We start from the raw sequence: 21,717 nt of genomic DNA, 5'->3' as shown, positions 1-21,717 counted from the left end.
CTTCATTAAACCACATCAAAGCTATCTAGTCATGACAATGTTCTTTCATGTCATAAATTCCAACTTTGTGCTGGAATTTGACACAGACTTTGACAGCCTTTTTTCACTTGGAAAACCATACCTTTGTCAACGAGCTGTGAAAGGTCTTTTAAGGCCACCGGTTCCACATGTAGCTGCATCCCTCCTAATTTTATGAGCAACCCTGTCAGAAAAAACAAACAAACTCATGTTGCTTTAACTGTTTTCAGTTGGCAGCTGTGTGCAATTCCCTTTTTCAGACTGAACTGAAAGTTTCGAGAAGAAAAACCCACCCCACCACATCATTCAATGAATTGATAGTATTTTTCCATGTAGCCTGGGTTATACAGTAAAATACAGTAAAATACTGTATAACCCTTTATAATATCTACTATATATGTATGTATATCATCTCTCTCTCTCTCTCTCTCTCTCTCTCTCTCTCTCTCTCTCTCTCTCTCTCTCTCTCTCTCTCTCTCTCTCTCTCTCTCTCTCTCTCTCTCTCTCTCTCTCTCTCTCTCTGTGTGTGTGTGTGTGTTGGATAACCATCACATGACTAGAATGTAAACGTTGTAAGAAGTAGCATGGTGTGAACTCCATCTAGTGTTCAATGTTGGTTCCTGCATGGATCAACACTTAAATCCAGGGGTCTCAAACTCAGTTGGAGCAGTGGTTGAAATTCTACAGTGTTGGTCGGAGCGAGGCATATATTATTTATGATATTAAATGTAACAGCCATGATTAAAAGAAGGTTTTTTTTACAGATATATTAGGGACAACTTGATCCTAAACCAGAGGAGCACCCATAAAACTTTATCTATCTCTCGGCAGAATTCCAATAACTTGGCTTTGAGTAGTATTATATTATATTATTGGCATGTGCGATGCTCTAAGATTATAGTTTTTTCAGTCACTTAAGCCACTACTTTAGATTGTTAGGCTGCTACTCAGGGCCATTCTAGATACTTCTCCGGGTTCTCCGGCTTCACCTATTTTACTATGATACTATATGTTATGTTTTAGTTTGACTTATAAAACAACAATTCAAATGTGATTACACCTACTTCATGTATTATAATGGACTGTGACCCTAGTTGGGTCCTGTGCATTTGCTACGTTAGGGAATATTACTGTTGCTAAAGTGGGGCTTTGACAGTCACTGCCTCCTGTTTCTCAATATACTGCCATCAAAAGCCTTGGTCCACTTTTGTTGGAAAAGACACTCTTATTCCTCTCACTATGACTGCAGTGTTTGTGTTCTGCCGCTCCTGCAGTCTGCAGGAAAGGGCCCATGAGAGCACTAGGCTGCAGTGAATCTGTAGTTAAAATTGTTTCATTGCATTTATTGGCTGGCCATAACAATAATAATAGCAAATATAGCCGCAAGCAGCAATGATCGGCCCTCGCCACGCCGCCACCACGCCACAAGAGGAGGGGGCGCTAACGCGCCCCAATTGTCCTTTTATTACGCCTACTGCTGAATCTGTGACGCTGTCACATCTTCTCCCCTTTGTTTTACCATCAAAAAGCTATTTTATTTTGAATTCTTGGCAAAATGTGCGGCTTTGCCGCACAGACACCGTGACTCTTTGAATAAAAATGTGGATAACTTTTGATGGTCCACCCCTGAAGATGAGTCTCACCAAATTTCAGGTTAATAGGGCTAACGCCCTGGTAGGAGTTGGTGAAAGTATAAAGTGTAAGCGTGTTCTGGTGATTTCCCCATTGGAATAACATGGGAGGTTTCGGTCATCGCTACAGCAAAGCCATAACAATTATGACATGGGTCTCATTTACTTTTTTGATGGGGATGCTAAAATTGAGTTTTGTGTCAAATTTCAGATAATTTCGCAAAACTAAACATTTAACCTCCATATAAAATCTGTAGGGGGCGCTGTGGCTCCAAATTAATTTATTTCACTTCAAGTACGTTTAGCGCAAAGAGTTTAACAACTGATTCTAATTTGACGCAATTCGGACTTTATCTGCGCAAACGGCAGAAATGTTAAATTTGGGAGATTTCTGAAATTCTACCTAAAGTTTGCGGCTTCGCCGCTCAGAGACCGTGACAGGTATCAATGTAATTTGAATAACTTTTGATGTCCCACTCCTCAGTAGCATTTTCACCACATTTCAGCTTTTTAGAGCCAACGCCCTGGGAGGAGTTCGTAAAAGTACGACGTTTGGAAAAACTCCTGAGTCATGCTTAGCCATTTTTTAACCAATATGGCCGACATTTGGTTGGGCGGACGGCGTTGCCATAATAATACTTTTTACTTCTCTTGTCACCATCTACCTCTGCGCCAAATTTCATGATTCTACGATCAGATTTTTTTTGGGTCATTTCCTATCTCTCAATGCATTTTTGGTACATTTGGGGGCGCTGACGCGCCATTTTTTTTATTTTAGAAAAGGGAAATAGTCAGAATGTAGAGAGGCACGATTTTTAGAGGTGTGCAAATTTTTGTGACTTTTCGTCAATGTTCACTGGGTGAAAAATAGGGGGGTTGGTCCAGAGAAGAAAGAAGAAAGAAGAATTAAAGCCGCAAGCGGCATCCAACGGCCCTCGCGGGCCGCCGGCCTTCCGACTCTGCACTTTCGACTTGATAAAGATGGCGCCCTTATTGTGTGTTGAATTGAAAAAGAACTTGACAGACGGGGACACATTGGACATGGCCAATCCAGTGCAAATCAACACAAGTGTCAGTCAAATTTGCTGCGCCGCCGCACAGAGACCGTAGCACTTGGAATAAAAATATGGATAACTTTTGATGCCGCGCTTGTGTAGATGATATTTCCCAAAGTAAAGCTTGATTGAGCTATTGCCCACGGAGGAGTTTGTTAAAGTGTGAAGCGTAAATGTGAACATTTCAGAGATTTCGCTGTTTTCCCATTTCTGACATATATTTGCGGGTCCGCCACACAGAGACCGTAGCACTTAGAATCAAATTATGGGTAAGTTTTGATGCCCCGCTTGTGTAGATGATTTTCCCCAAATATGAGCTTGATCGAACAATCGCCCTAGGAGGAGTTTGTTAAAGTGTGAAGCGTAAAAATGTGGTGATTTGAGCGATTTTGTGATTTTCCCATAAGGATAACATGGGATGTTTCTGTCATTGCTACGGTTACGCCGTACAAAATATGACTTTGGCTCTCATACTTTTATGATCAGGATGGCAAATAAGAATTTAGTGCAAAATGTCATGTCATTCGGAAAAACTCTATTGTTTATAGGCCACTCTGAAGGCCAAATAGTCAGAATTCTGGGAAACGTTTGCGGCTCCGTCGCACAGAGACCATAAAAGTTATCCTTAAAATTTGGATAACTTTAGATGCACCACTTGTCTAGAGGACGTACACCGATTTTAAGGTTGGTGGGCAAAACGCACTAGGAGGGGTTCGTTAAAGTGTAAAACATAAAAATGTGGTAATTTGAGAGATTTTGTGGTTTTCCCATAGGGATAACATGGGAGGTTTCTGTCATCGCTACGACTACGCCGTAAAAATTTAGGCATTTTTGTAATTGGCTTTTGTGATCGGGACGGCAAAATAGAATTTTGGGTAAAGTTTAGACAATTTTGGTAAAACTAATTTTTGACCTTCAATGTTAATTTAAAGGTCACTCTGTAGGGGGCGCTATCGCGGCCATTTCAATTTTGTCAGCCTAAACTGGTCCAAACTAGAAAGTTTAACAACTGATTCAAATTTGGTCCTAATCGGACTGGTTTTGATCAAATGGGAGCAATTTTTAGATCTGCAATATTCCAAAATAAGTTGTCCAACTTTGCGGCAACGCCGCACACAGACCGTAAAAGGCATCTCAAAAAATTGGATAACTTTAGATGCCCCACTTGTCCAGAGGACGTCCGCCGATTTTGAAGTCGGTGGGCAAAACGCCCTAGGAGGAGTTCGTCAAAGTTTGACGTGAACAAAATGGCTAACGCAGCGTGTTTTCATTTTCAAAGGAAGATGGCGGCCATAGGGTAAGTCTGGGGGCGTGGCCACAATAATATTTGTTTTTTGTCCTCACAAGAGGAATGCGTGTTCCGAATTTCGTAGCTCTACGACAAAGTTGACCTTGGGGCGTCTCCCATAGGCGCAATGTATTTTGACTTTTGTCGGTGGCGCTGTCGCGCCATTTTTTAACGAAAAAAAAAATGGCCCAGAAAAAATCTAATTTTTCGCCGATTCTGAATTTTGGGCAAAGTTTGGTGAGTTTTTGAGCATGTTCAGGGGGTCAAATTAGAGATCAAAGCGATGAAGAACAAGAAAAATTAAAGCCGCAAGCGGCATCCAACGGCCCTCGCGGGCCGCCGGCCTTCCGACTCTGCGCTTTTGACTTGATAAAGATGGCGCCCTTATTGTGTGTTGAATAAAAAAAGAACTTGACAGACGGCGACACATTGGACATGGCCAATCCAGTGCAAATCAACACAAGTGTCAGTCAAATTTGCTGCGCCGCCGCACAGAGACCGTAGCACTTGGAATAAAAATATGGATAACTTTTGATGCCGCGCTTGTGTAGATGATATTTCCCAAAGTAAAGCTTGATCGAGCTATTGCTCACGGAGGAGTTTGTTAAAGTGTGAAGCGTAAATGTGAACATTTCAAGGATTTGGCGTTTTTCCCATTTGTGACAGTATATTTGCAGCTCCACGGCACAGAGACCGTACCACTTAAAATCAAAATATGGATAACTTTTGATGCCCCGTTTGTGTAGATGATTTTCCCCAAATATGAGCTTGATCGGGCAATCGGCCTAGGAGGAGTTCGTTAAAGTGTGAAGCGTAAAAATGTGGTCATTTTAGAGATTTCGCTGTTTTCCCATTTCTGACATATATTTGCGGGTCCGCCACACAGAGACCGTAGCACTTAGAATCAAAATATGGATAAGTTTTAATGCCCCGCTTGTGTAGATGATATTCTCCAAATATGAGCTTGATCGGACAATCGCCCTAGGAGGAGTTTGTTAAAGTGTGAAGCGTAAAAATGTGGTGATTTGAGCGATTCTACGATTTTCCCATAAGGATAACATGGGATGTTTCTGTCAACGCTACGGTTACGCCGTACAAAATATGACTTTGGCTCTCATACTTTTATGATCAGGATGGCAAATTAGAATTTTGTTCAAAATATCATGTCATTTGGAAAAACTCTATTGTTTATAGGCCACTCTGAAGGCCAAATAGTCAGAATTCTGGGAAACGTTTGCGGCTCCGTCGCACAAAGACCGTAAAAGTTATCCTTAAAATTTGGATAACTTTAGATACACCACTTGTCTAGAGGACGTACACCGATTTTGAGGTTGGTGGGCAAAACGCACTAGGAGGACTTCGTTAAAGTGTAAAACATAAAAATGTGGTAATTTGAGAGATTTTGTGGTTTTCCCATAGGGATAACATGGGAGGTTTCTGTCATCGCTACGACTACGGCGTAAAAATTTTGGCATTTTTGTGATTGGCTTTTGTGATCGGGACGGCAAAATAGAATTTTGGGTAAAGTTTAGACAATTTTGGTAAAACTAATTTTTGACCTTCAATGTTAATTTAAAGGTCACTCTGTAGGGGGCGCTATCACTGCCATTTCAATTTTGTCAGCCTAAACTGGTCCAAACTAGAAAGTTTAACAAATGATTCAAATTTGGTCCTAATCGGACTGGTTTTGATCAAATGGGAGCAATTTTTAGACCTGCAATATTCCAAAATAAGTTGTCCAACTTTGCGGCTGCGCCGCACACAGACCGTAAAAGGTATCTCAAAAAATTGAATAACTTTAGATGCCCCACTTGTCCAGAGGACGTACGCCGATTTTGAAGTCGGTGGGCAAAACGCCCTAGGAGGAGTTCGTCAAAGTTTGACGTGAACAAAATGGCTAACACAGCGTGTTTTCATTTTCAAAGGAAGATGGTGGCCATAGGGTAAGTCTGGGGGCATGGCCACAATAATATTTTTTTTTTGTCCTCACAAGAGGAATGCGTGTCCCGAATTTCGTAGCTCTACGACAAAGTTGACCTCGGGGCGTCTTCCATAGGCGCAATGTATTTTGACTTTTGTCGGTGGCGCTGTCGCGCCATTTTTTAACGCAAAAAAAAATGGCCCAGAAAAAACAAAATTTTTCGCCGATTCTGAATTTTGGGCAAAGTTTGGTGAGTTTTTGAGCATGTTCAGGGGGGCAAATTAGAGATCAAAGCGCTGAAGAAGAACAAGAAAAATAATAAAAAATATAGCCGCAAGCGGCAATGATCGGCCCTCGCCACACCGCCGCCACGCCGCAAGAGGAGGGGGCGCTAACGCGCCCCAATTGTCCTTTCATTACGCCTACTGCTGAATCTGTGACGCTGTCACATCTTCTCCCCTTTGTTTTACCATCAAAAAGCTATTTTATTTTGAATTCTTGGCAAAATGTGCGGCTTTGCCGCACAGACACCGTAACTCTTTGAATGAAAATGTGGATAACTTTTGATGGTCCTGAAGATGAGTCTCACCAAATTTCAGGTTAATATGTCTAACGCCCTGGGAGGAGTTTGTGAAAGTCTAAAGTGTAAACATGTTCTGGCGATTTCCCCATTGGAATAACATGAAAGGTTTCGGTCATCGTTACGGCAACGCCATAACAATTATGACATGGGTCTCATTGACTTTTTTGATGCGGTTGCCAAAATTGAGTTGTGTGTCAAATTTCATATAATTTCGCAAAACTAAACATTTAACCTCCATATAAAATCTGTAGGGGGCGCTGTGGCGCCAAATGAATTTATTTCACTTCAAGTAGGTTTAGGGCAAAGAGTTTAACAACTGATTCTAATTTGACGCAATTCGGACTTTATCTGCGCAAACGGCAGAAATTTTAAATAAGGGAGATTTCTGAAATTCTAGCTACAGTTTGCGGCTTTGCCGCACAGAGACCGTGACAGGTATCAATGAAATTTGGATAACTTTTGATGTCCCACTCCTCAGTAAAATTTTCACCAAATTTCAGCTTTTTAGAGCCAACGCCCTGGGAGGAGTTCGTAAAAGTACGACGTTTGGAAAAACTCCGAAGTCATGTTTAGCCATTTTTGAACCAATATGGCCGACATTTGGTTGGGTGGACGGCGTTGCCGTAATAATATTTTTTACTTCTCTTGTCACCATCTACCTCGGCGCCAAATTTCATGATTCTACGATCAGATTTTTTTTGGGTCATTTCCCATCTCTCAATGCATTTTTGGTACATTTGGGGGCGCTGACGCGCCAGTTTTTTTTGTTTTAGAAAAGGGAAATAGCCAGAATGTAGAGAGGCACGATTTTTAGAGGTGTGAACATTTTTGTGACTTTTCGTCAATGTTCACTGGGTGAAAAATAGGGGGGTTGGTCCCGAGAAGAAGAAAGAATAATATTCCGATGCGAAAACAATGTTTCCCATTTTTCAAATATCATAAACTATACATTTTCGGAAAGCGCTCGCGCTTTCCTACCTCATGGTGTGGGTCCCTGGTCACTGACGGGTACTTTCGTTAATTTTGAGTGGGCTCCGCCCACTTTGTGTTTTTGGCCCTCTATACAGTAATAATGTTCAATTTTTGCATTACATGTTTATATGCATGGAACATGCAAGAGATGGGGAACGTATTCGTGAGCTACTTAGCGCAAATGAGTGCTTTATATGGGGATGACGACCGCTTCGCGGTCGTCATCTCAATGTAAAGTGCTCGTTTAGTGCGCACTTTTGCACGGGCTTCGCCCGTTTACAACGGTAATGTTCCATTTTCCTACCTCTAATTAGTATGCACGGGGCGTGCATGAGTGGAGGAGTGCGTTAGTGAGTGTTTGGAAGTGGGCGAGCGCTTCGCGCTCGATTTCGTGCGCACTACGTGCGCACTTTCGCAGCCGTGCTTCGCACGGCCTTACGAGATTAATAGGCCTCTCGCCAGCTTGTGGCGCTCGGGCCTAATAAAAATAATAATATTTTTAGCAAAAACAATATAGCCGTTTTTTCTATAACAACAAATTATACATCGTTTGAAAGCTCTAAGCCTTCCCCATGCCGCCATGGGGTGGAATCATCATTACGCGCGCTTACGCGCTCGTCACTCCCTATTTCGTCGGGATGCCCCGCCCACTCCCCATAGACTTCCATTGATTTGAGCAGAAACAAGCATGGCCCATGCCTGCGGCATGGATTCTCGCGTACGGGACGATGCCAGGAGGGTTTTTGGAGGAATGCAGCGCTTCGCGCTGCTGTTGTCAACAATTTGTGAATGGGCGTAGCCCATTCACAAATTCACAAATTCACTATTTCTGTCATAGCAGGAGTAAGTATGCATGATCCATGCCTTCGGCATGGGCTAGTTCACTGTACTTGCCAGGGGCGACGGGGCACCAAACATGCAGGCTGCGCCCGCATGTTTGGTCAGACAGTTGCAACGCTGCCTTCGGCAGCGTTGCGGGAGCAATAGGCCCTCCGCCCTGCTGGGGCTCGGGCCTAATAATAATAATTAAAGCCGCAAGCGGCATCCAACGGCCCTCGCGGGCCGCCGGCCTTCCGACTCTGCGCTTTCGACTTGATAAAGATGGCGCCCTTATTGTGTGTTGAATAAAAAAAGAACTTGACAGACGGCGACACAATTGACATGGCCAATCCAGTGCAAATCAACACAAGTGTCAGTCAAATTTGCTGCGCCGCCGCACAGAGACCGTAGCACTTGGAATAAAAATATGGATAACTTTTGATGCCGCGCTTGTGTAGATGATTTTTCCCAAAGTAGAGCTTGATCGAGCTATTGCCCACGGAGGAGTTTGTTAAAGTGTGAAGCGTAAATGTGAACATTTCAGAGATTTCGCTGTTTTCCCATTTCTGACATATATTTGCGGGTCCGCCACACAGAGACCGTAGCACTTAGAATCAAAATATGGATAAGTTTTGATGCCCCGCTTGTGTAGATGATATTCTCCAAATATGAACTTGATCGGACAATCGCCCTAGGAGGAGTTTGTTAAAGTGTGAAGCGTAAAAATGTGGTGATTTGAGCAATTCTATGATTTTCCCATAAGGATAACATGGGATGTTTCTGTCATCGCTACGGTTACGCCGTACAAAATATGACTTTGGCTCTCATACTTTTGTGATCAGGATGGCAAATTAGAATTTTGTTCAAAATATCATGTCATTTGGAAAAACTCTATTGTTTATAGGCCACTCTGAAGGCCAAATAGTCAGAATTCTGGGAAACGTTTGCGGCTCCGTCGCACAGAGACCGTAAAAGCTATCCTTAAAATTTGGATAACTTTAGATGCCCCACTTATCTAGAGGACGTACACCGATTTTGAGGTCGGTGGGCAAAACGCACTAGGAGGACTTCGTTAAAGTGTAAAACATAAAAATGTGGATATTCGAGAGATTTAGCGGTTTTCCCATAGGGATAACATGGGAGGTTTATGTCATCGCTACGACTACGCCGTAAAAATTAAGGCATTTGTCTGATTGGCTTTTTTGATCGCGACGCCAAAATAGAATTTTGGGTAAAGTTTAGAAAATTTTGGTAAAACTAATTTTTGACCTTCAATGTTAATTTAAAGGTCACTCTGTAGGGGGCGCTATCGCGCCCATTTCAATTTTGTCATCATAAACTGGTCCAAACTAGAAAGTTGAACAACTGATTCAAATTTGGTCCTAATCGGACTTGTTTTGATCAAATGGGAACAATTTTTAGATCTGCAATATCCCAAAATAAGTTGTCCAACTTTGCGGCAGCGCCGCACACAGACCGTAAAAGGTATCTCAAACAATTGGATAACTTTAGATGCCCCACTTGTCCAGAGGACGTCCGCCGATTTTGAAGTCGGTGGGCAAAACGCCCTAGGAGGAGTTCGTCAAAGTTTGACGTGAACAAAATGGCTAACACAGCGTGTTTTCATTTTCAAAGGAAGATGGCGGGCATAGGGTAATTCTGGGGGCGTGGCCACAATAATATTTGTTTTTTGTCCTCACGAGAGGAATGCGTGTTCCGAATTTCGTAGCTCTACGACAAAGTTGACCTCGGGGCGTCTCCCATAGGCGCAATGTATTTTAACTTTTGTCGGTAGCGCTGTCGCGCCATTTTCTAACGCAAAAAAAAATGGCCCAGAAAAAACAAAATTTTTCACCGATTTTGAATTTTGGGTAAAGTTTGGTGAGTTTTTGAGCATGTTCAGGGGGTCAAATTAGAGTTCAAAGCGCTGAAGAACAAGAAAAATAATAATAAATATAGCCGCAAGCGGCAATGATCGGCCCTCGCCACACCGCCGCCACGCCGCAAGAGGAGGGGGCGCTAACGCGCCCCAATTGTCCTTTCATTACGCCTACTGCTGAATCTGTGACGCTGTCACATCTTCTCCCCTTTGTTTTACCATCAAAAAGCTATTTTATTTTGAATTCTTGGCAAAATGTGCGGCTTTGCCGCACAGACACCGTAACTCTTTGAATGAAAATGTGGATAACTTTTGATGGTCCTGAAGATGAGTCTCACCAAATTTCAGGTTAATATGTCTAACGCCCTGGGAGGAGTTTGTGAAAGTCTAAAGTGTAAACATGTTCTGGCGATTTCCCCATTGGAATAACATGAAAGGTTTCGGTCATCGTTACGGCAACGCCATAACAATTATGACATGGGTCTCATTGACTTTTTTGATGCGGTTGCCAAAATTGAGTTGTGTGTCAAATTTCATATAATTTCGCAAAACTAAACATTTAACCTCCATATAAAATCTGTAGGGGGCGCTGTGGCGCCAAATGAATTTATTTCACTTCAAGTAGGTTTAGGGCAAAGAGTTTAACAACTGATTCTAATTTGACGCAATTCGGACTTTATCTGCGCAAACGGCAGAAATTTTAAATAAGGGAGATTTCTGAAATTCTAGCTACAGTTTGCGGCTTTGCCGCACAGAGACCGTGACAGGTATCAATGAAATTTGGATAACTTTTGATGTCCCACTCCTCAGTAAAATTTTCACCAAATTTCAGCTTTTTAGAGCCAACGCCCTGGGAGGAGTTCGTAAAAGTACGACGTTTGGAAAAACTCCGAAGTCATGTTTAGCCATTTTTGAACCAATATGGCCGACATTTGGTTGGGTGGACGGCGTTGCCGTAATAATATTTTTTACTTCTCTTGTCACCATCTACCTCGGCGCCAAATTTCATGATTCTACGATCAGATTTTTTTTGGGTCATTTCCCATCTCTCAATGCATTTTTGGTACATTTGGGGGCGCTGACGCGCCAGTTTTTTTTGTTTTAGAAAAGGGAAATAGCCAGAATGTAGAGAGGCACGATTTTTAGAGGTGTGAACATTTTTGTGACTTTTCGTCAATGTTCACTGGGTGAAAAATAGGGGGGTTGGTCCCGAGAAGAAGAAAGAATAATATTCCGATGCGAAAACAATGTTTCCCATTTTTCAAATATCATAAACTATACATTTTCGGAAAGCGCTCGCGCTTTCCTACCTCATGGTGTGGGTCCCTGGTCACTGACGGGTACTTTCGTTAATTTTGAGTGGGCTCCGCCCACTTTGTGTTTTTGGCCCTCTATACAGTAATAATGTTCAATTTTTGCATTACATGTTTATATGCACGGAACATGCAAGAGATGGGGAACGTATTCGTGAGCTACTTAGCGCAAATGAGTGCTTTATATGGGGATGACGACCGCTTCGCGGTCGTCATCTCAATGTAAAGTGCTCGTTTAGTGCGCACTTTTGCACGGGCTTCGCCCGTTTACAACGGTAATGTTCCATTTTCCTACCTCTAATTAGTATGCACGGGGCGTGCATGAGTGGAGGAGTGCGTTAGTGAGTGTTTGGAAGTGGGCGAGCGCTTCGCGCTCGATTTCGTGCGCACTACGTGCGCACTTTCGCAGCCGTGCTTCGCACGGCCTTACGAGATTAATAGGCCTCTCGCCAGCTTGTGGCGCTCGGGCCTAATAATAATATTTTTAGCAAAAACAATATAGCCGTTTCCACTATAACAACAAATTATACATCGTTTGAAAGCTCTAAGCCTTCCCCATGCCGCCATGGGGTGGAATCATCATTACGAGCGCTTACGCGCTCGTCACTCCCCATTCCGTCGGGATGCCCCGCCCACTCCCCATAGACTTCCATTGATTTGAGCAGATACAAGCATGGCCCATGCCTGCGGCATGGATTCTCGTGTACAGGACAATGCCAGGAGGGTTTTTGGAGGAATGCAGCGCTTCGCGCTGCTGTTGTCAACAATTTGTGAATGGGCGTAGCCCATTCACAAATTGACTATTTCTGTCATAGCAGGAGTAAGTATGCATGATCCATGCCTTCGGCATGGGCTAGTTCACTGTACTTGCCAGGGGCGACGGGGTACCAAACATGCGGGCTGCGCCCGCATGTTTGGTCAGACAGTTGCAACGCTGCCTTCGGCAGCGTTGCGGGAGCAATAGGCCCTCCGCCCTGCTGGGGCTCGGGCCTAAATATAGCCGCAAGCGGCAATGATCGGCCCTCGCCACGCCACCGCCACGCCGCAAGAGGAGGGGGCGCTAACGCGCCCCAATTGTCCTTTTATTGCGCCTACTGCTGAATCTGTGACGCTGTCACATCTTCTCCCCTTTGTTTTACCATCAAAAAGCAATTTTATTTTGAATTCGTGGCACAATGTGCGGCTTTGCCGCACAGACACCGTGACTCTTTGAATAAAAATGTGGATCACTTTTGATGGTCCACCCCTGAAGATGAGTCTCACCAAATTTCAGGTTAATATGTCTAACGCCCTAAGAGGAGTTTGTGAAAGTATAAAGTGTAAACATGTTCTGGCGATTTCCCCATTGGAATAACATGGATGGTTTCGGTCATCGTTACGGCAACGCCATAACAATTATGACATGGGTCTCATTGACTTTTTTGATGGGGATGCTAAAATTGAGTTGTGTGTCAAATTTCATATAATTTCGCAAAACTAAACATTTAACCTCCATATAAAATCTGTAGGGGGCGCTGTGGCGCCAAATGAATTTATTTCACTTCAAGTGGGTTTAGGGCAAAGAGTTTAACAACTGCTTCTAATTTGACGCAATTCGGACTTTATCTGCGCAAACGGCAGAAATTTTAAATATGGGAGATTTCTGAAATTCTAGCTACAGTTTGCGGCTTCGCCGCACAGAGACCGTGAGAGGTATCAATGTAATTTGGATAACTTTTGATGTCCCACTCCTCAGTAGCATTTTCACCAAATTTCAGCTTTTTAGGGCCAACGCCCTGGGAGGAGTTCGTAAAAGTACGACGTTTGGAAAAACTCCAAAATCATGTTTAGCCATTTTTGAAGCAATATGGCCGACATTTGGTTGGGCGGACGGCGTTGCCGTAATAATATTTTTTACTTCTCTTGTCACCATCTACCTCTGCGCCAAATTTCATGATTCTACGATCAGATTTTTTTTGGGTCATTTCCCATCTCTCAATGCATTTTTGGTACATTTGGGGGCGCTGACGCGCCAATTTTTTTTATTTTAGAAAAGGGAAATAGCCAGAATGTAGAGAGGCACGATTTTTAGAGGTGTGCAAATTTTTGTGACTTTTCGTCAATGTTCACTGGGTGAAAAATAGGGGGGTTGGTCCCGAGAAGAAGAAGAAGAAGAAGAAGAAGAATAATATTCCGATGCGAAAACAATGTTTCCCATTTTTCAAATATCATAAACTATACATTTTCGGAAAGCGCTCGCGCTTTCCTACCTCATGATGTGGGTCCCTGGTCACTGACGGGTACTTTCGTTAATTTTGAGTGGGCTCCGCCCACTTTGTGTTTTTGGCCCTCTATACAGTAATAATGTTCAATTTTTGCATTACATGCTTATATGCACGGAACATGCAAGAGATGGGGAACGTATTCGTGAGCTACTTAGGGCAAATGAGTGCTTTATATGGGGATGACGACCCCAATGTAAAGTGCTCGTTTAGTGCGCACTTTTGCACGGGCTTCGCCCGTTTACAACGGTAATGTTCCATTTTCCTTCTACTAATTAGTATGCACGGGGCGTGCGTGAGTGAAGGAATGCGTTAGTGAGTGTTTGGAAGTGGGCGAGCGTTTTGCGCTCGATTTCGTGCGCACTATGTGCGCACTTTCACAGCCATGCTTTGCACGGCCTTACGAGATTAATAGGCCTCTCGCCAGCTTGTGGCGCTCGGGCCTAATTAAAAGCATCTTGGTGACAAGTCTGTGCATTCATCTTTGATATTTTCTGTGTTTTACAGGAAAATTGAGGCTGACTTTCCAGCATATCTGAAGTATATAAGACAAGAAAAGGTAACATTTATTTGCTTTATATTTAAGAGAAGTATTATTTTTGTCAAGTTTTATCTGTATAACATAATAAAATTTCTACAGATGGCAGAAGAGGAAGAAACCAGAGAGGTGTTGTTTCCTGACTGGGAAGGTCCAGACAAAACTGGCTTGACCCTTGAACAAACAACAGAAGGTGAGCTTTTGGTGAAGGAAGTCAAAGGAGAATCACCAGCAGGGCGATCGGGAAGAGTTTACGAAGGTAAGAATATGGTACTTTCAGGGACTTTGCCTCAGAGTTTTCCAACTAACAACTGTCACCCACTGTTTGTATTTATAGGTGATCAGGTTGTTGGTGCCACTATCTACTTTGAGAATATGACCTCAGAGGAGACAGCAGACTTACTGAAAACACTGAACCGACATAAAGTTGGTCTTAAATTACAAAATAAGGACAAATCACCTCTTTGTTCACCACTGAGTACACCATGTCGCTCACCAATGGGTACTTTAACATGGGAGGGAAGTCCCCGGTTTGGAGCTACCAGTCCTGACATTCTCCTTGTATGTAAATATTCTTTTTCATTTTCTGTATGGTTGCAAAATGCTGAAAATAAATAATCTTCTATGTTCTGATTTATCTACACAGAGTGGCGATGATGAAGACTATAAGAGAATATATACAAAGAAGATTAAACCCAGACTGAAGTCTGAAGATTTAGCTGAAGGGGTGGACGTACGGACTGAGAGGCATAGCAGCACAAGCAGCGATGGAAGCACAATTACAACCATCACCCGTCGCATTACTACGTACACTGTGGATTTTCCTCATGGTATAAGTGAGCAACACGAACTGTCAAGTCCAGAGCTCAAAGGGCTAAGACAGGATTCAGAGAATGCTTCGTCCGAAGTAAAAATATCACTTGGCAGCCATGCAGGTAAAGAAGAGGAGGGAGTTTTTGAGTCAAAGAAGGTTTCTTACACAGGCCCACAAATTAGTTCAGATGATCCGAGATGGGGCACTGGAGGTATTTATACTCAAAGTATTCAAAGGGGGGGAGACATAGAGGGATTTAAAAGCATTGGTTTTGCAGTGCCTTCATGTGAGCTTAAAGAGCGCACTGAGAATAGAAAGCAGGAGGATGAGGACATAGGTGCACAGGAAAAGAAAAGAAACGTGGCGCAGAATGATAGTACAAACACTGGTAGTAGGACTGTCACAATAGAACGACTGAGAAGTGAAAATGTAATTTCAGCTGATGAAAATGGAGGGTCTATCAGTATGTCTGTCCCAGGGACAATGCAAATATCTACAAAAGGACTTATCAAATCAAAGACATTTAAGTCTGGAATTGACACTGATGAAAAGACAAAGATGAATGTGACTGGAAATACAACAGCTCAGAAGTTAAAAGAAAATGTCAGTATTCCAGATGTTAAGTTAGCTGGCAATGCAATTTGCATATCCAAAGGAGGACCAGAGTTAATTGTGCAGGAGGAAAGATGTATACATTTACCATCAATAGGCATCAAATCCTCAGTAGTTGACAAGGAAACAAGTACTAAACATAGTAAAGGGGATGGTGTTAGTATAGATACATCTGGTGCAAAAATGAAAATGCCAAACATAGATATCAACTTGGGAGGCCAAAAAGTAAAAGCTGACGATGGTATGTTGGGTGCCAGAACTGAAGGGCCAAACACTGATGTTAAACTTCCTGATGTTGACAGTGAAAGACCTGATAGTAAAGAAGCTAAATTTAGTATATCGGGATCAAAAATATCTAGAGCTCCCAATTTGGAAGGAGATGCAGGATTTCAAATGCCAAATGTAAAAATGCCCTCATTTGGCACCAGAAGTTCAAATTTGGAGAATAAAGATGTGAATCCAAACAGGTTTGGTATTGACAATGAGAGACAAACTATTGAAATTAAGGGGTCAAAAGGGGGAATTGAAATCCCTAAAATAAAAATATCCTCTGTTGACATGAAGAGTCAGAGCATGAAGATGTCTGATGTTGATATAAATTGTCCAAAGGCCAAGGTTGACTTGACAGAATCAAAGATTTCAGGAGTTGATATTGAAGGACCCGATGGAAAAATGCCAATTTTAGATATAAACCTTAATGCCCCCATCATAAAAAATGTTGATGTTTCAGTTCCAAATATTAAAGGTGAAGTTACAGGCCCAAAAGTTAATATTGGTGCACCAGATGTTGACGTTCATAGCGAGGAAAGAGGATTTACAATGCCCAAAATCAAAATTCCAACAATTGGCATCAAAGGCCCAAAATTGGAGGGTCCTGAAACTGATGTTGACCATCCAAATGCTGATATAAAAGTGACAGTACCTAAGATTGATGTTAATGCTCCAGGAATTGATATAAAGGGACCATCGGTTGATATAAAAGCACCAAAGGGTGAAATTGAAATGCCCTCTTTTGAAATTAAGGGTCCAAAAATAGAAAAGCCTGATATTGGTATGAACTTTTCCAAAGCCAAGATTCACGATAAAGCAACCAAATTTGATGTTAACCTTCCTGATGTTAACATTGAAGGGCCAGACGGAAAACTTAAAGGCCCTAAATTTGGTTTGTCATCCATTAAGGGTTCAAAACTGCCCAATTTGGAAGGTTCCAAATTGGTAGGAGATGTTGATATTTCAGTTCCTAAAATTGGTAAAGAAAAAGGTAAAGTTAATGCCCCAGAGGTTGAAATACCAGATGTCAACATAGACGGAACAAAAGCAGGAATTAAAATGCCAAAAGTCAAAATGTCCTCAGTTGGTGTCAAAACTCCAAAAATAGAGGGCCCAGAAGTTGACATAAATCTTCCAGGAGCAAATTCTAATGTTAATCTTCCTGATGTTAAAATAGAAGGACTAGATGGAAAACTTAAAGGGCCTACATTTGGCATTCCATCCATTAAGGGTCCAAAAATTCCAGCTATGGACATTAAAATAAAAGCTCCTAAGATGGCGGGAGATGTTGATATTTCAGTTCCAAATATTAAAGGTGAAGTCAAAGGCCCGGAAGTAGATATTGATGCACCAGATGTTGACATTCATGGTGAAAAAGGAGGCTTTAAATTGCCAAAATTTAAAGTTCCATCGTTTGGAATCAAAGGCCCCAAAATTGATGTTAATGCTCCAGAAATGAATATCAGGGGATCATCAGTTGATATGAAAGGAGCAAAAGGTGACATTGAAATGCCTTCTTTTGACATAAAGGGTCCAAAAACGGAAAAGCCAGATGTTAACATCACCAAATTTGATGTTGACGTGAAGCTCCCCAAAGCAGACATTGATCTGAAGGCATCAAAATTTGACATAAAAGGTCCTAACATTGACATTGAAGGTCCAAGTGCAAAAACCCAAGGAACAAAATTCAACCTTCCATCTATTTCAAATCCCAAAATGTCAACGTCGGATGTTGATTTAAATATTAAGGGTCCAAAGATAAAGGGAGATATGGATTTGTCTATACCAAAACTTGAAGGAGATATAAAAGTTCCAGACATTGATGTGGAGGCACCAAAGGGTGGAATTGAAATGCCAATAATAAAAATGCCTTCATTTGGATTCAAAGGTCCACAGGTTGAGGGCCCAGATATAGATGTCAAGCTCCCTAAAGCTGACATTGATCTGAATGCACCGAACGTTGACCTACAAGGTCCTGACGTTGAAATAGAAAGTCCAAGTGGGAAATTCAAAGCACCAAAATTCAACCTTCCATCCATTTCCGGAACCAAAATGTCCATGCCTGACATTGACTTCAATCTCAAGGGTCCGAAGATAAAGGGAGATATGGATTTGTCCGCACCAAAACTTGAAGGAGATATAAAAGTTCCAGATGTTGACATTGATGCTCCAGAAATCGACATAAAAGGACCTAAAGGTGGCTTTGAAATGCCAAAAATGAAAATGCCATCAATTGGATTCAAAGGTCCAAAAGTTGAAGGCCCAGAAATAGATATGAACCTCCCTAAAACTGACATTGATCTGAAGGCACCAAAAGTTGACATTAAAGGGCCTAACCTTGACATTGAAAGTCCAAGTGGAAAAATCAAAGGACCAAGATTCAACCTTCCATCCATTTCCGGTCCCAACATGTCCATGCCAGATGTTGACTTCAATCTTAAGGGTCCGAAGATAAAGGGAGACATGGATTTGTCTGCACCAAAACTTGAAGGAGATATACAAGTTCCAGATCTTGACATTGATGCTCCAGAAATTGATGTGGAGGGACCAAAGGGAGGATTTGAAATTCCAAAAATAAAAATGCCATCATTTGGATTCAAAGGTCCAAAACTTGAAGGGCCGGATATAGATGTGAAACTCCCTAAAGCTGACATTGATCTGAAGGCACCAAAAGTTGACATAAAAGGTCCTGACGTTGACATCAAAAGTCCAAGTGGGAAATTCAAAGCACCAAAAGTCAACCTTCCATCCATTTCCGGGCCCAAAATGTCCATGCCTGATGTTGACTTCAATCTTAAGGGTCCGAAGATAAAGGGAGACATGGATTTGTCTGCACCAAAACTTGAAGGAGATATACAAGTTCCAGATCTTGACATTGATGCTCCAGAAATTGATGTGGAGGGACCAAAGGGAGGATTTGAAATTCCAAAAATAAAAATGCCATCATTTGGATTCAAAGGTCCAAAACTTGAAGGGCCGGATATAGATGTGAAACTCCCTAAAGCTGACATTGATCTGAAGGCACCAAAAGTTGACATAAAAGGTCCTGACGTTGACATCAAAAGTCCAAGTGGGAAATTCAAAGCACCAAAAGTCAACCTTCCATCCATTTCCGGGCCCAAAATGTCCATGCCAGATGTTGACTTCAATCTTAAGGGTCCGAAGATAAAGGGAGACATGGATTTGTCAGCACCAAAACTTGAAGGAGATATACAAGTTCCAGATCTTGACATTGATGCTCCAGAAATTGATGTGGAGGGACCAAAGGGAGGATTTGAAATTCCAAAAATAAAAATGCCATCATTTGGATTCAAAGGTCCAAAACTTGAAGGGCCGGATATAGATGTGAAACTCCCTAAAGCTGACATTGATCTGAAGGCACCAAAAGTTGACATAAAAGGTCCTGACGTTGACATCAAAAGTCCAAGTGGGAAATTCAAAGCACCAAAAGTCAACCTTCCATCCATTTCCGGGCCCAAAATGTCCATGCCTGATGTTGACTTCAATCTTAAGGGTCCGAAGATAAAGGGTGACATGGATTTGTCCGCACCAAAACTTGAAGGAGATATACAAGTTCCAGATCTTGACATTGATGCTCCAGAAATTGATGTGGAGGGACCAAAGGGAGGATTTGAAATTCCAAAAATAAAAATGCCATCATTTGGATTCAAAGGTCCAAAACTTGAAGGGCCGGATATAGATGTGAAACTCCCTAAAGCTGACATTGATCTAAAGGCACCAAAAGTTGACATAAAAGGTCCTGACGTTGACATAAAAAGTCCAAGTGGGAAATTCAAAGCACCAAAAGTCAACCTTCCATCCATTTCCGGGCCCAAAATATCTATGCCTGATGTTGACTTAAATCTTAAGGGTCCGAAGATAAAGGGTGACATGGATTTGTCTGCACCAAAACTTGAAGGAGATATACAAGTTCCAGATATTGACATTGATGCTCCAGAAATTAATGTGGAGGGACCAAAGGGAGGATTTGAAATGCCAAAAATGAAAATGCCATCATTTGGATTGAAAGGTCCAAAGGTTGAAGGCCCAGAAATAGATGTGAAACTCCCTAAAGCTGACATTGATCTGAAGGCACCAAAAGTTGACATAAAAGGTCCTGACGTTGACATCAAAAGTCCAAGTGGGAAATTCAAAGCACCAAAAGTCAACCTTCCATCCATTTCCGGACCCAAAATGTCCATGCCAGACGTAGACTTCAATCTCAAGGGTCCGAAGATGAAGGGAGATATGGATTTGTCAGCACCAAAACTTGAAGGAGATATAAAAGTTCCAGATGTTGACATTGATGCTCCAGAAATCGACATAAAAGGACCTAAAGGTGGCTTTGAAATGCCAAAAATGAAAATGCCATCATTTGGATTCAAAGGTCCAAAGGTTGAAGGCCCAGAAATAGATGTGAAACTCCCTAAAGCTGACATTGACTTGAAGGCACCAAAAGTTGACATTAAAGGACCTAACCTTGACATTGAAAGTCCAAGTGGAAAAATCAAAGGACCAAGATTCAACCTTCCATCCATTTCCGGTCCCAACATGTCCATGCCTGATATTGACTTTAATCTTAAGGGTCCGAAGATAAAGGGAGACATGGATTTGTCCGCACCAAAACTTGAAGGTGATATTACAATTCCAGATGTTGACTTAAAAGGTCCAGAAATCGATGTGGAGGGACCAAAGGGAGAATTTGAAATGCCAAAAATAAAAATGCAATCATTTGGATTCAAAGGTCCAAAACTTGAAGGGCCGGATAGTGATATGAATCTCCCTGTAACTGACATTGATCTAAAGGCACCAAAAGTTGACATAAAAGGTCCTGATGTTGACATCGAAAGTCCAAGTGGGAAATTCAAAACACCAAAATTCAACCTTCCATCCATTTCCGGCCCCAAAATGTCCATGCCTGATGTTGACTTCAATCTTAAGGGTCCGAAGATAAAGGGAGATATGGATTTGTCAGCTCCAAAACTTAAAGGAGATATAAAAGTTCCAGATGTTGACATTGATGCTCCAGAAATTGACATAAAAGGACCTAAAGGTGGCTTTGAAATGCCTAAATTTAAAATGCCAAAATTCGGATTCAAAGGTGAAAAGGTTGAAGGCCCAGAAATAGATGTGAAACTCCCTAAAGCTGATTTTGATCTGAAGGCACCAAAAGTTGACATTAAAGGACCTAACCTTGACATTGAAAGTCCAAGTGGAAAAAACAAAGGACCAAGATTCAACCTTCCATCCATTTCCGGTCCCAACATGTCCATGCCTGATATTGACTTCAATCTTAAGGGTCCGAAGATAAAGGGAGACATGGATTTGTCCGCACCAAAACTTGAAGGAGATATAAAAGTTCCAGATGTTGACATAAAAGCTCCAAAAATTGATGTGGAGGGACCAAAGGGAGGATTTGAAATGCCACAAATTAAAATGCCCTCATTTGGATTCAAAGTTCCAAAGGTTGAAGGCCCAGAAATAGATGTGAAACTCCCTAAGGCTGATTTTGATCTGAAGGCACCAAAAGTTGACATTAAAGGACCTAACCTAGACATTGAAAGTCCAAGTGGGAAATTCAAAGCACCAAAATTCAACATTCCATCCATTTCCGGGCCCAAAATATCTATGCCTGATGTTGACTTCAATCTTAAGGGTCCGAAGATAAAGGCAGACGTGGATTTGTCCGCACCAAAACTTGAAGGAGATATACAAGTTCCAAATCTTGACATTGATGCTCCAG

The 21,717-nt window shown here is 42.0% G+C and overlaps 1 protein-coding gene across 1 annotated transcript in view; it reads left to right on the top strand.

Annotated features, from left to right (window-relative positions):
• The window catches only part of ahnak (AHNAK nucleoprotein), a 42,241-nt gene that overhangs the window by 6,267 nt on the left and 14,257 nt on the right, over nucleotides 1-21,717 (top strand). Inside the window, exons 3-7 of the mRNA XM_072437745.1 lie at nucleotides 14,248-14,299; nucleotides 14,381-14,537; nucleotides 14,616-14,839; nucleotides 14,925-16,269; nucleotides 16,363-21,075. Of these exons, the coding sequence (XP_072293846.1) occupies nucleotides 14,381-14,537; nucleotides 14,616-14,839; nucleotides 14,925-16,269; nucleotides 16,363-21,075 (6,439 nt within the window). The 5' untranslated portion in view covers nucleotides 14,248-14,299. The remainder of the gene's footprint in view (nucleotides 1-14,247; nucleotides 14,300-14,380; nucleotides 14,538-14,615; nucleotides 14,840-14,924; nucleotides 16,270-16,362; nucleotides 21,076-21,717) is intronic.

This window comes from Eucyclogobius newberryi, unplaced genomic scaffold (assembly GCF_026437365.1).
Source record: "Eucyclogobius newberryi isolate DKJ021-1_F unplaced genomic scaffold, fEucNew1.0.hap1 SCAF_11, whole genome shotgun sequence".
Taxonomy (NCBI): Eukaryota; Metazoa; Chordata; class Actinopteri; order Gobiiformes; family Gobiidae; genus Eucyclogobius; species Eucyclogobius newberryi.
Note: the sequence above shows the minus strand (reverse complement) of the source record. Positions and strands in the feature narration are given on the sequence as shown.